At 32.8% G+C, this 17662-nt stretch overlaps 1 protein-coding gene across 12 annotated transcripts in view; it reads left to right on the top strand.

Annotated features, from left to right (window-relative positions):
• The window catches only part of DLG1 (discs large MAGUK scaffold protein 1), a 267898-nt gene that overhangs the window by 223930 nt on the left and 26306 nt on the right, over positions 1–17662 (top strand). For 6 of the 12 annotated variants that reach the window (XM_069556571.1, XM_069556591.1, XM_069556592.1 and 3 more), the window contains 4 exons: positions 346–460; positions 5272–5448; positions 8756–8825; positions 12525–12624. In XM_069556571.1, coding sequence (XP_069412672.1) covers positions 346–460; positions 5272–5448; positions 8756–8825; positions 12525–12624 — 462 coding nt within the window. Of the gene's footprint in view, positions 1–345; positions 461–5271; positions 5449–8755; positions 8826–12524; positions 12625–13311; positions 13346–17662 lie in introns of all 12 variants that reach the window. The other 6 variants (XM_069556594.1, XM_069556580.1, XM_069556593.1 and 3 more) reach the window with 2 other exon arrangements.

Genomic DNA, 17662 nt, shown 5'->3' with positions numbered 1-17662 from the left:
TAAATAAATCCTACTTTTTAAAATTTACAGTTAAATTCAACAGTAAAGTAAGATTAATACTGCTATTTGATGCATGGAGATTGTCTTTTAATTTATTAAATGTGATATGAACTCTAAAATAGTGTGCTGAAAATACTGTTATCAGCCAGTTCTAATTTATGGTACATTTAGAAGATTGTTAAGTTTTAAAATTTACATATTGGGCAAAATCTTGTATAGATTACTCTGTTAAGAGTCTGACCACATTTAATCAATTATAAGACAGCTTACATATTTAATACTTTACCTTTAAGTAATTTTTTAGGATATAAAATATGAATTTACTTTTCTTTTTTCTTCTATCAGAATACAGTCGTTTTGAAGCCAAAATACATGACTTACGGGAGCAGATGATGAATAGTAGCATTAGTTCAGGTTCAGGTTCTCTTCGAACTAGCCAGAAGCGATCCCTCTATGTCAGGTAAACTTTTTTAAATTTCTAGTTATAGCAGTCTTCATTTATGCATGCAAGTTCTTTCAGGATTTTCACTATGACTTAGTTTTCACTATAGAAAAGTATATTGCAAGGAAAATGCAGTATTGAAAACCAAGGAAATGTTTTTTATGATTGATTTCTTGACAGTATGTCTTTTAGGAATAGTATGTCTTTGGGATATTATTATAATTTTATTAATGAAAGTTATATAACGTCTTGAATAATAGTAGTATGATAAAGACAGACAAAATACAAAAGGACTAGAAATTTTTTTAAGTTGTTATGACATATCACCCAATAGTTTTCTTTTCCAGTATCTTTTTTATAATAAAATATTCTTTCTTTGAGTAACATTTAGTTACTGTGGTAATTTCTACCAGTCCTTATGTGTTCACTGCTGTAATTTGTCTCTGCCTACCTGGGTAGCGTGCACTTCTAATTTGTGAGCATTTCTAGGTCTTATGGAGTAAATCTCCTTCGGTTATTTTATTTCAATCCCTCTCTTCAGATTCGCCATTTAGAGCTTCCTCTACTCTAAATTTACCATCATTCAAAACCATGTTAAACTGTGTCTTCTGCTGTCATCTCTCTTTTGTATTTATCTTTTGTTGTTGTTGTTATTGTCATTTTAGTGAGTTTTAGGATGGAAAGAAAATGCAAGCATTACTTGAGAGATTTTCTAGGTTCAGTTGCAGACCACAATACAGTGAATATCACAATAAAGGAAGTCATGAATGTTTTGGTTCCCCAGTGCATATAAAACTTATATTTACACTGTTCTATAGTCTATAAATGTACAATAGCATTATGGCTCTTAAAAAATGTAATCTCAATTTTAAAATATTTTATTGCTTAAAAAAATGCTAATTGTCAGTGAGCCTTGAGCAATTTTAATTTTTTTTTTTTTTCTGATGGAAGGTCCTGCCTCTGTGTTGATGATTGCTGACTGATCAGGGAGGTGGTTGCTAAAGGTTTGAGGTGGCTGTGGCAATTTCTTAAAATAAGACAGTGGTAGAATTTGCCAAATTGATCAACACTCTTCCTTTCATGAACAGTTTCTCTGGAGCATGTAATGTTGCTTGATAGTATTTTAACCACAGTCAACTTTTTTCAAAATTACAGTCAATTCTCTCAAATTCTGCTGCTGCTTTATCAAGTAAGTTGATGCAATATTTCCATACCTTGTCATTTCAATAAGCTTCACTGCATCTTCACCAGGAGTGGATTCTACCTCAAGAAACCACTTTCTTTGCTCATCCACAAGCATCCTCATCTTTTGAGTTTAAACATCTTTCCAAGTTTTATCATAGGATTGCAGCAGTTCAGTCACATCTTCTGGCTCCACATCTCATTCTGGTTCTCTTTCTGTTTCTAACTTCCTCTGCTGAAGTCTTAAACCCTTCAAAGTCATCCATGAAGATTGGAATCAATTTCCTGCAAACTCCTATTAATATTGACATTTTGACCTCTTCCCATGAATCAACAGTGTTCTTAATGGCATCTAAAGTCAAAATTACTCCTTGATCCATGGGCTACAGAATGGAAGTTGTCCCAGCATAACATTCATTTCATTGTACATCTCCATCAAAACTCTCGGGTGACCAAGTACATTGTCAGTTAGTAGTAACATTTTGAAAGAAATCTTTTTTGAGCAGTAGGTCTTGACAGTATGCTTAAAATATTCAGTAAACCATGTTGTAAACAAATGTGCTGTCGTCGAGGCTTTGTTATTTCAATTCTAGAGCACAGGCAGAAGGCACTCTAGATTTAGCATAGTTCTTAAAGACCCTTGGATTTTCAGAATGGTAAATGAGCACTGGTTTAACTTAAACTCGCAGCTGCATTAAGCCCTGACAAGAGAGTCGGCCTGCCCTTTGAAGTTTTGAACCCAGACATTGACTTCTCTGTAGCTATGAAAGTTCTAGATGGCATCTTCTTCCAATATAAGGCTATTTTGTCCACATTGAAAGTCTGTTGTTTAGTGTAACAACCTTCATTACTTATCCTAGCTAGATCTTCTGGATAATTTGTTGCAACTTTTACATCAGTACCTGCTGCTTTACCTTGCACTTCTATGTTAGAGGGATGGTTTCTTTCATGAAACCTTAGAAACCAAACTTCAAACTTTTGCAGCTTGCACATTTCCCTCAGCCTTCACAAAATTGAAGAGTTTGGGCCTTGCTCTGAGTTACATTTTGGCTTAAAGGAATGTTATGGCTGATTTGATCTTCTATCTAGACCTTTAAAATTTTCTCAGTATCAGCAATAAGGCTTTTTCACTTTCTTATTATTCTTGTGTGTACTCAAGTAGAACCTTCATTTTTTTTCAGCTTGGCTTACTAATGCAAGAAGCCTAGCTTTTGGCCTATCTTAGCTTTCAACATCCCTTCTTCACTAAGCATAACTGTTTTTTCTGATTTAAAGTGAGAGGCCTGTGACTCTTCCTTTTACATGAATACTTAAGAGGCCATTGTCGGGCTATTCTGTGGCCCATTTTCAGTATTGTCCTGTTTCGGAGTAGGGAGGCCCAAGGAGAAGGGAGAGAGGTGGGGGAAAAGGCCAATTGGTGGATCATTCAGAACACAGACATTTATCAAGATACCATCTTATAAAAGCATGGTTTGTGATACCCCAGAATGATTACAATAGTAAAATTAAGGATCATTGATCACCATAATAAATATATTAATGAAAAAGTTTGAAGTACTGGAAGAATTACCAAAATGTGACACAGAGACACAAAGTGAGCAAATGTCAGAAAAATGACACCAATAGTCATTCCAAACCAACAGAGAGCCTTCCGTTTGTGGGGGAAAAAAAAACATACACAATATCTGCCAAGTGAAATACAATAAAATGAGGCATGCCTGTAGACGCATGTAGCCAATCTGCCATAATTAACCAGAAGTCTTATTGTTCTTGTTGGTAAATATATTTTTAATTTCAAATGTAAGAATGAAGTTAAGGCTACAATAGACTATGTACAGTATGGTGCTTTTTTATAAAGATCTGAAACAAGTAAAATCATATATAAATACATAGTCATCCATATGTGTGTGATAAAATCAAACCAACAGCAAAAAAGGGTAAAGAGCAAGAAAATAATAAACTCTGTATTCAGAATAGTGGCTGTACTCTAATTAGCACTTAACTCAATCTGAGGAAAGCAGGATCGAGGAGAAGAATACATAGGTGAATGTGAGTCACTGATAAAAGTTTTGTGTAGAAACCTTTAGGTTGGATAGTAGATTAACAAGTGTTCATTATATTCTTATGATTAATAACCCACATAAGTATTCCATGAGTACTTCCCTTTTTTTATGAATCAAAGTATGAAAAGGCAAAGTTTAAATTTTAACATAGGGAGTAGAACTTGTGAGTTTCTCCATTGTTTATCAGCAATATAGTTGCATTGCTTCAAAAGTTTAATTTATGATAATAAAAATGTTAAGGTATAGTTTTCCCTTTTCTGAATGTCTTGTGACATTTGTTCTAGCTCTTAAGCTACTCTGTTATCTTGTATTCTATTTGTATCTTCATCATCTTTGTCATCTTTACCTTTTTAAATAAATATTTAGTAAATGCCTGACTATATCAAGCCTTTGTTTTTTGATGTTAACTCTATTTTGCCAGTAGAAAGATGCTTCCTCAGTATTCAGAATTTATTGAAGTAATGACTTTAGCATTTATATAATTTATAATCTTAATTTTTACGGTAGAATTCTATACTTTTAGAATTCTTTCTTCAAATAAAATCCATTGTGTTGTATATGTTTTAATATATGTTAAGTAAACCTTCCCACTTTTGATTCACCTATTTCCTTTACACTGTTAGCCACTGAAAAGACTTGAAAGAACACATTTGAAGAGCATTAACTAGTTCATTCATTTAGCTGTCAATTAATTTCACCCCTCTTCAGTTTTACTTCAAGAGACAGCTTCTTAAAAGTTGAGTAGCATGAAAAGAAATATGATTTGTATCCTAATTTCCCATTGCCAAATTAAAACAAAAGAATCAATAAATTATATTTTAAATGTAGTTGCTGGGATCCTTCCTCTACTCTTAAGAGAAGTTTTTTGAATATAAGAATTTTAATTTCTTTAAATATTGTACACTAATTAAGTAGTAGGACATTATTTTCTTGTTATCAAATTTTAAAATATTCCTAACATTTTGAAATTATTATGTTAAATTAATACAGTATTTTTTCCAAAACAGTTGGCAGTTGTTAAGTCATCATATAGTCATGTGTAATTAGTTTTCATATTTGTTATTGACTCTGAAAACCCTATTACTTCTGGTTTTATGAACAAATGAAAGAATACTTACCTGGGAAAATAATCACTCTGTTCTTCTAGCCTTAAAGTCCACAAATGATGAATCAGATCAGTTAGGAAATTTGTTTTCCCAAGTGTGTCTAGTCAAAGAGGAGAGTCTCTAATATTTACTTTATTAATTTAGAGCAACTCACCAGATTTGTCTTCATTTTAGAATTCAATATAGTTTGCTATTGGATTGTACTAAAAGTATGTTTTTTTATTTTCTCATACAATATAAATTTCTCATACACTACTGAGAGAATAGTATGTCTGTTACCATTACAAGTTAATTTTGCTATTTCTTTTTACTCTCATTGTCTTCTTATATATAACACAAAATTGAGCTTGGCATTGTTTCACCTACCGTGGTACATTGTTCTGTTATCTACCTAAATTATATATATACTTTTAGATCTGTTTATTTAATATTGATAATATCATTATAAGAAATGCAGACTTTTTTCTTCTTAATCTAGGGCCCTCTTTGATTATGACAAGACTAAAGACAGTGGCCTTCCTAGTCAGGGATTGAACTTCAAATTTGGAGATATCCTCCATGTTATTAATGCTTCTGATGATGAATGGTGGCAAGCCAGACAGGTTACACCAGATGGCGAAAGTGATGAAGTTGGGGTGATTCCCAGTAAACGCAGGTAAATATAAGTCTGTTAGAGTCTTACCACTTGAAAATTGGGCAATGTGAATAATTGCTGGGTTTTTTTTAAATTTCTTTTACTGAAGTGATGATTTTATGCTTGGTGTTTTATATTGTGTTTCACAGCCATTTAATTTTATTCACCTTGTATTGTAACTGGGCTTCCCTGATAGCATATTTGGTAAATAATCCACCAGTAATGCAGGAGACCCCGGTTCGATTCCTGTGTCAGGAAGATCCGCTGGAGAAGAAATAGGCTACCCACTCCAGTATTTTGGGGCTTCCCTTGTGGCTCAGGTGGTAAAGAATGCACTTGCAGTGTGGGAGACCTGGGTTTGATCCCTGTGTTGGGAAGATCCCCTGGAGAAGGGAAAGGCTACCTATTCCAATATTCTGGCCTGGAGAATCCAATGGACTGTAGAGTCCATGGGGTCACAAAGAGTCAGACACAACTAAGTGACCTTCACTTCCTTTCACTTTATATTTTAACCAATGATATAGTGAGAGAATATGAAGCCCCCAAATAGAAATTTCTCTAAAGTTCCTACTAGTTGTTAAAAACAAAGTAAGTATATTTTAAGTGCCTGTGCCACAGATCTATACCAGTAGAGAAAGAATTAAAAACCTCTATAATTTTCCCATGTGGTGGTTTAATTTCAGTCGCTAAGTCCTTCCAACTCTTGCAGCCCCATGTCCATAGCCTGCCAGGCTCCTCTGTCCAGGGGATTTTCCTGACCCAGGAATCAAACCCAGGTCTCCTGCTTTGCAGGCAGATTCTTTACTGACTGAGCTATGAGTTTTCCCATGTAGGTGGTGTTAAAACTCAGATTTTCAGGGGTTTTGATTGTGTGAATTGCCTCTTCTAGATAAAAAAGATAAAGCATTTTAAATGCAAAATTTTAGAAATATCTAAAATTTTCTTTTAGATATTTTAGATTTTTAGAAATGTTTATTTCTTTTAGATATCATCTCTTTTTCTTGTTTAATTTAGAATCATCTGTGCATTCAGTAGTCTTTCCTCTTTGTTTTAACTGATTATTGTAGTGATTCACTCACTGGTGCATACTTACCATCTAGTGGCATAAGTGGTTAAGTACAGAGTTTCTTTGAAAAAGGTGATCCCAACAACTCTCTCTGAGGTCAATGAAATGTTATTGGATGTCTCTACTTCTACGGGAAAGGTGTTAAAACATCAGTTCATAATTTCCCCAAAAGAACTTATATATGAGATCTGATTCAGCTAAATCACTGCCTAAAACTTAAGTTTTAAGATAACCAGTGAAAATTGTCAGAGAGTCATTAATGTTTATTTTAGCTAGTTAATTCACTTCAAGTCAAGCTTATGATATAATAAACTTGTTCTTTCCTTGTTAATAAATTGGACATATACTTATTTTGTTGAGACTCTAAATTGATACTTATGCCAAATCATATGCCTGTTTATAAACCTCTCTACCATATATATATTTGTACATCTGTTGATAGGCTTTGAAGAATGTTGAAATATTGTGAAGATCTCTGTAACTGTGGTTTTGGAATTTATGACTGTTGTTGGCTAGATCCATATTTTTAGCAAGATCCAACTATTTGGTGACAACTCCTCTTTTAGCAATGCAACCCTCAGCATAACTTCTTCCCTAGAATAGAATATAGTATCCTTTAAACACAGAAATGCTTCCTCTTTGCCTTGTTGAGTCAATAGAAACCTCACATCTTAAATATCAAGGTCAGAGTTCCTAAAAATTGCCTTTATCTCTGGAAATCTTTTATCTTGCAAAGGCTTTACATGTGCAACAAATGAGAAATACAGCTGACTTTGGTGGAAAGAGATATTTTTCATTTTGTATAAAAATTCTGTAAGGTTGGATTTTGAAGTCAAAAGTGATAAAAGAGATACACCTTGACACCTCTACAAATTCCCAAATTCGTGAATAATAATATAAAATATAATTTTCCTGCCATAAATTACAGTATGAAATCACAACCAATTATGCCATTTCATCCTTCAGTGTATTCTAAACTTGTATTTTTTTACATAGAATGCTATCATCTTTAATAATAGCACAAGGACTTGGAGTTCCTACAGTTCTTAACTTTCTTTCAGGAACAGTATTGACAAACACAGTTGAAGTCACTCAACTATTTAGTAAGCAAAATAATGATTAGAAAACAAAGCCATTTGAGTTGTAAATGTTCATTTACTAAATGTTAGTTTTTCAGTGCCCTGAATAAGTGCCTTGGCAAAATTATAAATTAATTATTCCTATTATGGACCCTCAAGGTTGCTCTGGAATAGTAAAAACAAAAATTTTAAATCTGTGACTGCTAGGGTTATTCTGTACCCATGGTAAAACTTTATAGTTAGATGATTAAAAAAAAAAAAGGATATGCTTTTATTCATAGGCTTTTTGGTAGGTTTTTCTGCTATATACTAATATAATTGCTATGCTGAAATCAAGGATTTATAAAGCTTAATTTGTATGAAATTTTTCAAGATTCATACTGGTTGCAATATTCATACATGGCTGTAGATTGTACACTATATACGTTGTAGTATGTTGCTTGCTTGTTTCAAAAGTAGCACTTTCAACAAGGTTTAAAATTCAAAAGATTTTAACAGCTGTACAGGCCCCCTCTGCACCCTGTTCCCCACCCACCCATTTCACCTTCTTCCCTGAGAAGTTAACTAAGGTTACCATTCTGTATCCTTCCAAAGATACTTTAAAACTATATTTTATGTACTGTAAATGGTTATTTTATGTATTTATAGAAATATATCATTGGAATTAAGCTTAAATGTGTTTGTTTCCCTTCTTTTTATTTTTAAAAATTTCAGAGCTGCAGAAAATATAAGTACAAAAGAAATACAAGAATAGTACATAGAATACCCATATTTCCTTCATCTACTTTCCTCAGTTGTTAACACTTTACTTCATTTGCTTTCGCTGTGACATTGAATTTTTAGCATATGTGTTCCATAAGCTAAATATTCAAAAACCAGAACAAATGGAAAACCTGGAAAATTGCTGAACTCAGAAGTGGTACATCATAATAATTTCAATATAGTTATGGATTTGAGTGTATATATAAGTATACATACTTATACTTCACAGGTGGTTTTGTTTCATAATAAAATGAGCCCTATATTTCATTTCTCAGAAGTTGTTATTAATTGTGAGATGCAAATGACTTTTAAAGGCTTTAAAATATAAAAATGCTCCATATTAAAGTAGCAGTCCTGATGATTTCTAGTTAGAGCCTTGAATATGTTTATTATACTTAAAAAATGATCTGTGCTTTGCCAGGGTTGAGAAGAAAGAACGAGCCCGATTAAAAACAGTGAAATTCAATTCTAAAGCAAGAGGAGATAAAGGGGTGCGTATATGAAATCTGTTATTGACTTTTTCATAATTCTTGTTTGAGCTACATTATTAAAGTTAGAAGGACCTCGCCATAAAAATAAACAACAGCTCTTGCCATTGGTGGTTTACAATAATAGATTTGCTCGAGTAAGCAATTTATTAAATGAAAGCACCCATTTCCCAGACTTTTCCAGATTATCAGAATTGTCATTTGGTATATTCTTAACATACTTTTGGTTGTTATTTTTTAAAGTGAAATGAATTCAACCTTCACACAGATGAACAGTTATTCAGAAACTTGTGTCAACAGTATTAATTGCTATAACTAATAATACATCTTCAAAGAAAATAGGTTCCCCCCAAATTATTAACTAGTTCATGATGTAAGTTTATGGAGTTTTGCAAGTGTGGAAATTACCTTGTTCTTTTCCTCCTTTATTCTAATATTGCTTATTAATAGAATCCATGTTTCAAATGTTTAAATCAATATGAATTTTTATCTTAAGGAAATAAAGGGACAATCAAGAGGAGGACTTTGTAAATGGGCAAGAAATATATCAAAATTGTTATATATATATTTTTTAGATGTATTTTTGTTTTCATGTAAAGTCCTTCTTGAATCTGGTGAATGTCACGGGATGATATCACAGTGTGTAAATACTGCAATGGAATATTCTAGCAATAAGGCTGAGGAAAGAGCTGAACACATACTGTGTTGAAATACTGTTTATAGCAATGTTTTATATTTGGGGATTTTTACATCTAAAGCAAATGTTTTATACATCTTTTGATCAAGTTTCTCAAAGAATATGGAAAATTAACTCTGTAAATAAATTAATCCTACTCTTTGTACATGTCTGATATCATTAAGCATTCAAAGTTTTAATATTTTAAAGGAATATAGTCTTTGATCAAAAAAATTAAATCTCAGTAAATTGTATAATGTATTCAGTTATTTGGGGAATAATAAGTTTTTTTTTAATTTATTTGTACCTTTCAGAAAATACAAAATTATATAGTATAATCTGAAGTAATATTTGAAATCGAAAATCTTCGAAGAAAAATATCTCCAAGTAGATGCTCAGGATTTGAAATATATACAGTGATTTTTCATGCTTGTTTATAATATCTTTTAAAATATTTTAGTAAATACTTTTTCAGTGTATTGAAAAAGAAATTGCATGTTGTAACTTTCCTTTCAAACTGTAAGAAGTTAACTGAATTAACGGCATATGTAAATCTTAGTCTTGTTTGTTGACTATAACCAACTTTATACACAGTCACTGTGTTCTAACACAGCACCCAAAGTATGCATGGTACTGAGTGGGGTAAAAATACGCTTGCCATTGATACAGAACTGCATCTCTCTGTAATACTGCTTCCCATTCTAAGCTCTTCTTTTCCTGTCCTTATGTGGTAGGTTATGGATTTCCAATACAGACTTTTTAAAAACACTTCAGGTTCTCATTAACATCCTTAACATTCATTTAGCTATTTTGAAATACTACATATGGAAATTTTATATCTAGATATTTGATATATGTTTCATAAATTTATAATGTTTTATCATCCTTATATTTATTGCACTGTCTCTTTTGCAGTATAGCATGAATAATAATAAGTAACTAAACAGATTGTTTTGCATTGAAAATATAAAGAAACTAGTGGTAGTATGTTTCTTCAGTTTTGTGTTTTCCCTACACATTTTCATCCTCTTTGCTTGTGCTATTTTTCACTTTTAATAAATTCTTCACCTGCAGGATGTTAGATATAATACAATTAATACATTCTTGACTAACAAGCATTTCTTTCTGTCCTATATTATGATATCTTTATGATATCTCATTTTGGCTAACTGCAAAGATATCAAAAATCAAAACATTTTAAACTTCATGTTTCTTTTGGTTGTTTGCTGTGAAACTGACTCTGACCACTATATATGCAGTAGGAGGAGTAAATAACCTTTACTTAAAAATGTATCAGTTTTATTGGATGGCATTAAAATTATTACTAAATTTGAAATCAGTGATTGTCATGAACAAAAAATTCCTTCCCTAAATTAGATTATCATGAATTTTTTTCCTGCAGAAACTTATTTTCTTCTCTTTCTGTTTTCTAAAATTTGGATTCAGGTAAAAGTTTTTATCTAAATAATGCTACTTGACAGTTTATGAAACTATAAGCTTATATTTCTCCATAATATTTTTTCCTCAACTTAGTTTTTAACTTCTGCTTTCTTTATCAGAGCCTTCATATTTTTAAGATTAATATCAAAATGGTCCACTTGACTAATGACTATGAACTTATTAATTTTGAACTGTTGATATGAAAAGATAAAAATAAAAGTTTTCATAAATATTCTTACCAAAATAAATCTTTTCAGTAATAGAATTTGATCTTAAAGTCACTTTAATCCTTTTCAGTGCCTTAATCACCTGACATCCCATGACTGAAAATATAGGCATACCCCCAAAAAACACCATCTGGTGTTGATATACTTCAAAATATTGATAGCATCATATGACATGGATAAACTAAAAAAAAATTAAAACAAAATTTCTATCCTTTATGTTGTTCCCACTTCAAAAAATAATAATTCCTGGTGTCACAAGGCCATTTCCTTCAAGACATGGGTGCCTGTGACAAATTACAAAAGAAGCTATTCCTCTTTAGCCTCATCTTTCTTTGTGCTACGTGCTTTTAAAACTCTGAATGCACAAATGGGACATTCAAGAAGGGAAAAACCGTGTTTCAGACATCTGTGCAATAAGGGACCATCAAATCGGCTGTCATAACAATTATGTATAAACTACTAGAATTTCAACTGCCTCTCTGGCATTACAGGCATCAAACCTTTTATTCCCTATTCAGGACATGGTGCCAGTGGATTGAATCTGGTTCCATTTTATTTATATATACTTAAAAAATAGATAATATGGTAGAGCTGAAAGGCTAATACATCAGTTATGATGGCATTTAAATTAGCCAGGAAAGTTGAATCTTCTTCCTTGGTTAGATAGCACTGATAATTCTTTTGTTGGACTCTGTGCTTGATGGACACATCTTAGTTTTCTTCCCATTTCATGATTCATGCCATAAGCATTTAGTTATCCTAATTTTTTTTTTTAAAAAGATTGTTTTAAATTTTCAACACTAGCAACTTTCTCAGTTGTTTTTGGTTCTCTTTTTTAGTAGTGGCTTTTTGTTAGTTTGTTGGAGCCACAGAGAGAGAAAAGGAAAAAATTTGCTAAAGCCAGAGGAAAATGAAGATTATTATGTAAACCATTAAAAATATTTGAATAGCTAAAGTAATTTTGGCTATAGAGCACCTAGAAATCTTCTCAAAGAATACGGACTGATATAAACAGATGTGAATTTGGTGTGGACTATAGTGGTAGCTAATCTGGTTTACTCTTCCCTTTTTTTTTTCTTAAAATCAAATAGCACTTACTCATTATTTTTAGGTATCACTGAATTATACTCCTTAAGTTAATTTATAAACTTAAATTTTTCAGTACTTTCAGTTAAAATGTTAGAATTAGAGAAGTTAATAGTAAATTAGAAATTTACTGTATATGTGATGAAAGCAAAATTCACATACAAACTGCACACTGTGGTCACAAGAGTCAGCTTTCACAGAGCTACTAGGCTGGGCCTTTGTACACACAGACAGTAGACATCCCTTTGTTTTGCCCCTCCTTCTCTTCTTCAGCAGTCATTCAATGACAAGCGTAAAAAGAACCTCTTTTCCCGAAAATTCCCCTTCTACAAGAACAAGGACCAGAGTGAGCAGGAAACAAGTGATGCTGACCGTAAGTATGTGGATCCAGTGGTCAACTGAAGATAAATGTAGAGGGACCTACTGCCCTGCAGTTGGTTGTTACCATGGAGACAGTTTCAAGAGCTGCAACAGGTTACTATTTGTTTTAACTAGGGACGACTTAACAAGCATAAATTAATTCGCATACCAATCTTAACTTTTTCTGGCCCCTTAGGGATTCTTAAAGTAAATGATATTTTTATGCTGTGTTTAAAATAGAATTATTTTATGTAAAGGTTCTTCTAAGAAACATTCAACATAATCTCAAAAGAATATTTTAGACAAAAACATGAGTACCTCAGAACCTTCTTATTGAGTTCTAGGTATAGCATTGCCAATCTTTGATAATAGATCTTTTCAAAACATTCTGTATTATCCTATTTCTTCATTATATGTAGACAATCTGAATTTTACTTTTAAAATAGTAAGAAACAGTCAAAATTTTTGCTTCTGTATCCTAATCAGCTTCTCATATAGAACTTACATTCTTTTAGTAGAGCATATCTAGCCATTAGCTTAATTAAACTTTCAGAAATAAACAGAAATGCTCTGTAAGATACATGCACCTGTAATGGTCTTGGAACTGTCTCTTATTGTAGCACCAGTTTTATGCATTACTGACAACTATTTTCTTTGATTATCTTTTTATTGCTTGCTCTCTGGGAACTACTCTCTACAGGAGATCCCTGACGACATGGGATCAAAAGGCCTGAGTAAGTGATCAAAATACTCCCAAGTTACTTTTTTACCTCCATCTACAGACCTACCTTTTTCAGATACATTTTGAGACTCGTGGTAGTGCCTATCTGGCATGAGGAGGTGTATGATTTAGATTGCTTTTAGATTTTTCAGGTTAATAATATGCTTGGGATTTTTATTTCTATAATACCCTTTAATTTTTTTCATTTTTCACATCATTTAAAAAACTCTCTGCTCATATTTTCCTCTTTTTAATTTTTATGGCAATTACTTTCTCTAGGAATTTTTTAAATTTGAAGAGCGACTTAATGTTTTTTTAACATAGTACTATCTGCCCTCATTATTAGAAGGTAGGCTATAATCTTCCTTACTGTTTTATTCCACCCACCCTTTTTGTTAAAATCACTTTGAATCTCTGTTTGAAAAGCATTGCTATAAAACTATAAAACACAATAGACCTTAAATATTAGAAAAGAATTATAGAACTCAAGTTCAAATAGTAGTCTGCGTGGTAGGAAATTTTTATATATCGTTTTTATGGAAGATGTAAGTTATGAAAAGAATTATAAGAAATATCCTTTGTTTCTTTTTTTAACCAAGATGTTGTCTCTGTTTGGGGGGAATTGTGTGTGTGTGTGTATTGTTCCTGTTTAATTTTCTAGTTAGTGTTTAATCTTCATGTAAAGCTTGGTATAGAGTCTGATATGTAGGAGTCATTCAGTGAATATTGAAATGAATGAATGAAATAAGTCATTTACGCAAACAATTTTTAAATGTGAATGTGTTCAAATTGATTAAATGTGAAATTTTACCCAATACTGCTAAGTTATTTTAGGTGACAGTGACTCATAGAAGTAATCTTTTAGGCTAAAGTTTTTTTCTAAATAGTTGTTTCCATTTACATTATTAAGCATTTTGAAAACTTCATAATTTGTTGATCATTAAGGATTTAGCCAATATCTTTTAATTTCTAAGTTAATAAACTTTAAATTGCATAGATTTTTTTTCTTGATTAATGCTAACTTTGTATTGGACTTTTATGCTTAACTATAGGTACTTGACTTTTATTTCAACTTTTAATAATTTAAGGTTTATATTAGATTAGAAACAGTATGCTCTATATGTAATATTTCTGTTACACACACTTTGCTATTTATGCATTTGCCTTTTTGGGATCTGGCAAGAGTCACAAATTTACTATCACTAGTGGCACCTTTTTTTAATCTCTTTCCTTTGGGAAAAACTATTGGTGCAAATCTTCAGAAGCTGGAAAATATTTCCACTGATTTTTAATGCTGTAGAATTTATTTTGAGAATGGTCATTCAGTGCTGTGGATGATCAAATGATCCCACAGATTTCTGTTATATGTTGAGTCATCAGAGACCTATGGAAAGCTCATGGAAAAAGGAACTAAGGAAGAATTTGGTTCCCATATTGATTTTTTTATAATAGATAACTATACCTTGACCACTTCCCTGATGGCTCAGAGGGTAAAGCATCTATCTGCAATGCAGGAGACCGGGGTTCAATCCCTGGATCAGGAAGATCCCCTGGAGAAGGAAATGGCAACCCACTCCAGTACTCTTGCCTGGAAAATCCCATGAACGGAGGAGCCTGGTAGGCTACAGTCCATGGGGTCGCAAAGAGTCAGACATGACTGAGCGGGCAGATACCTTGACCACATCATATTTTCATCTCTCGTTTTAATCGAGGTGTGGGGCTTGGAAAGAGAAACAAATGAAAAATGATAACTGATTACCCATGTCATTGATTTATTTTCTGGTCATGACTTAAGATTCCTTGAATGATAGGTTTCTATGCTTCATCTCACAGGAACTGAAAGAATGTATTCACCTGGTAACTTGATGACATCAAGAAGATTTTATTTAGAAAAGGTTGATGGAGACAGGAAAAAAAATCAGTAAAATTCTAAAACTGGATAAGATGGAGGTTATCACATAAAACATTACTAGCAGCTGACAGGATGCTAATTATTATACAATAGAAAATACTGGGAAGAAGGATGGGTCAAGAGTGTTATCTAAAACCTCCATTATCTACATTTTAAAGTTCAGGATAGGCTTCCCTGGTGGCTCAGCAGTATAAAGAATCCACCTACCAGTGTAGGAGACGTGGGTTCAACCCCTGGGTCGAGAAGATCCCCTGGAGAAGGAAATGGCAACCCACTCCAGTATTTTTCCCTGGGAAATCCGATGGACAGAGGAACCTGATGGACTATAGTCCATGGGGTCACAGAGAGTCAGACACGACTTAACAACCAAACAACAAAGTTCAGGATACAAGGAATAAACTAAGCAAAATTCTTTGCAATTTTAATACAAGAAAATAAGTGTGACTTCATGTTGGTATTCATTAAGCTTTGTTGGAACAGGACTATGAAAGGATTGAGAACAGAAGGACAAATTATTCCAGATAAACCTGTTGAAGAGCTGTGGAATAACACTGAATAGCAAGAAAGATGGACATCTGCATGTAATTTCACACAACCTTTGAAAAAATAGGGTATTTAGTTAAAACAGAGAAACAAAATACCCTAGAATACTCTTCATAGACAAGAATTCAATGATTCTACAAAGAAGAAAATCAAATTATTGATTTACCCTGCTGACAGTAGAGGAAATAATACGAGAAATTGTCTTTCAAAACCTAATTTTGACTAACAGAACTAATTAGAATATGATGGAAATCTGGGAGGATGCAACTAAATCACCATGGCTTGTAAAAGAGCCAGAAATAGAAATCTGTGTAGCTTTTATGCTTCAAAAAGAAGGCAACTTTGAAAAAATTCAAGAGGAAAAAAACCGAGTAAGATTCCTTTCAGTTCAGTTCAGTTCAGTCGCTCAGTCGTATCCAACTCTTTGCTACCCCATGAATTGTAGCACGCCAGGCCTCCCTGTCCATCACAAACTCCCAGAGTTTACCCAAACTCACGTCCATCAAGTCAGTGATGCCATCCAGCCATCTCTTCATCTGTCGTCCCCTTCCCCTCCTGCCCCCAATCCCTCCCAGCATCCAAGTCTTTTCCAGTGAGTCAGTTGTTCACATGAGGTGGCCCAAGTACTGGAGTTTCAGCTTTAGCATCATTCTTTCCAAAGAACACCCAGGACTGATCTCCTTTAGAATGGACTGGTTGGATCTCCTTGCAGTCCATAGGACTCAGTCTTCTCCAACACCACAGTTCAAAAGCATCAATTCTTCGGCACTCAGCTTTCTTCAGTCCAACTCTCCCATCCATACATGACCACTGGAAAAACCATAGCCTTGACTACATGCACCTTTGTTGGCAAAGTAATGTCTCTGCTTTTCAGTATGCTCTCTAGGTTGGTCATAGCTTTCCTTCCAAGAAGTAAGCATCTTTTAATTTCATGGCTGCAATCACCATCTGCAGTGATTTTGGAGCCCAAAAAAATAAAGTCTGACACTGTTTCCACTGTTTCCCCATCTATCTCTTATGAAGTGATGGCCCCAGATGCCATGATCTTCGTTTTCTGAATGTTGAGCTTTAAGCCAGCTTTTTCGCTCTCTTTTTTCACTTTCATCAAGAGGCTTTTTAGTTCCTCTTCACTTTCTGCCATTGCTTTATAACTATTGGTAATTTTAGATAATGCAAGATAAGTAAGAGAAATCCCCAGAAAAAAGAATGTAGTACCTTCAACTTTGTATATATGTATATAACATGTCAGATATATTCAGTAATAGAGGAATAATAAACCCCACAAGCATTCATTTATCCAACTTTTCTAATTGTCAACTCATGGTTAATTTGTTTCTTCCATACTTTGACTTACTCTCCCCTTCCACTCGCTCAAATGCAATAACTAACATTTCTTTCTTTTATATATTAGAAATCCTAGTATAAATTTAAGAACTTTTTCTTTTTTCTATGTGGCATTCCTACTTCTGGGAATGAATTTTAAGGAAATAGGGCAAAAGGTGAAAGACATATAAATGAACACATTCATAATAATGAATTGTTGATATATATGAAAAACAATTTAAAGCAAAATAAATAGTAAGATAAATCATGATTTAACAGTCCAATAGAATATTATACAACAATTTAAAATGATTGTTTTGATATCTGTGTGATAACATGAGAAGAAATTTTTAAATATAAACTTTAAAAAAACCACCATTTTTTAAATGTTTAAAGATTATTCAGTCTTATAATTTTAATGTTCCTCCTTTATTTAAAATATACATAGCAATGATTAAGAAAGTTGTATCTTGTCTTTGCAAGTTAGAATAACAGACTTATTTTTCATAATGACAGCAATTCAAGAACTGTACCAAGTTTTACCATTCTCTA

Source organism: Ovis canadensis, chromosome 1, assembly GCF_042477335.2.
Source record: "Ovis canadensis isolate MfBH-ARS-UI-01 breed Bighorn chromosome 1, ARS-UI_OviCan_v2, whole genome shotgun sequence".
NCBI lineage: Eukaryota > Metazoa > Chordata > Mammalia > Artiodactyla > Bovidae > Ovis > Ovis canadensis.
Note: the sequence above shows the minus strand (reverse complement) of the source record. Positions and strands in the feature narration are given on the sequence as shown.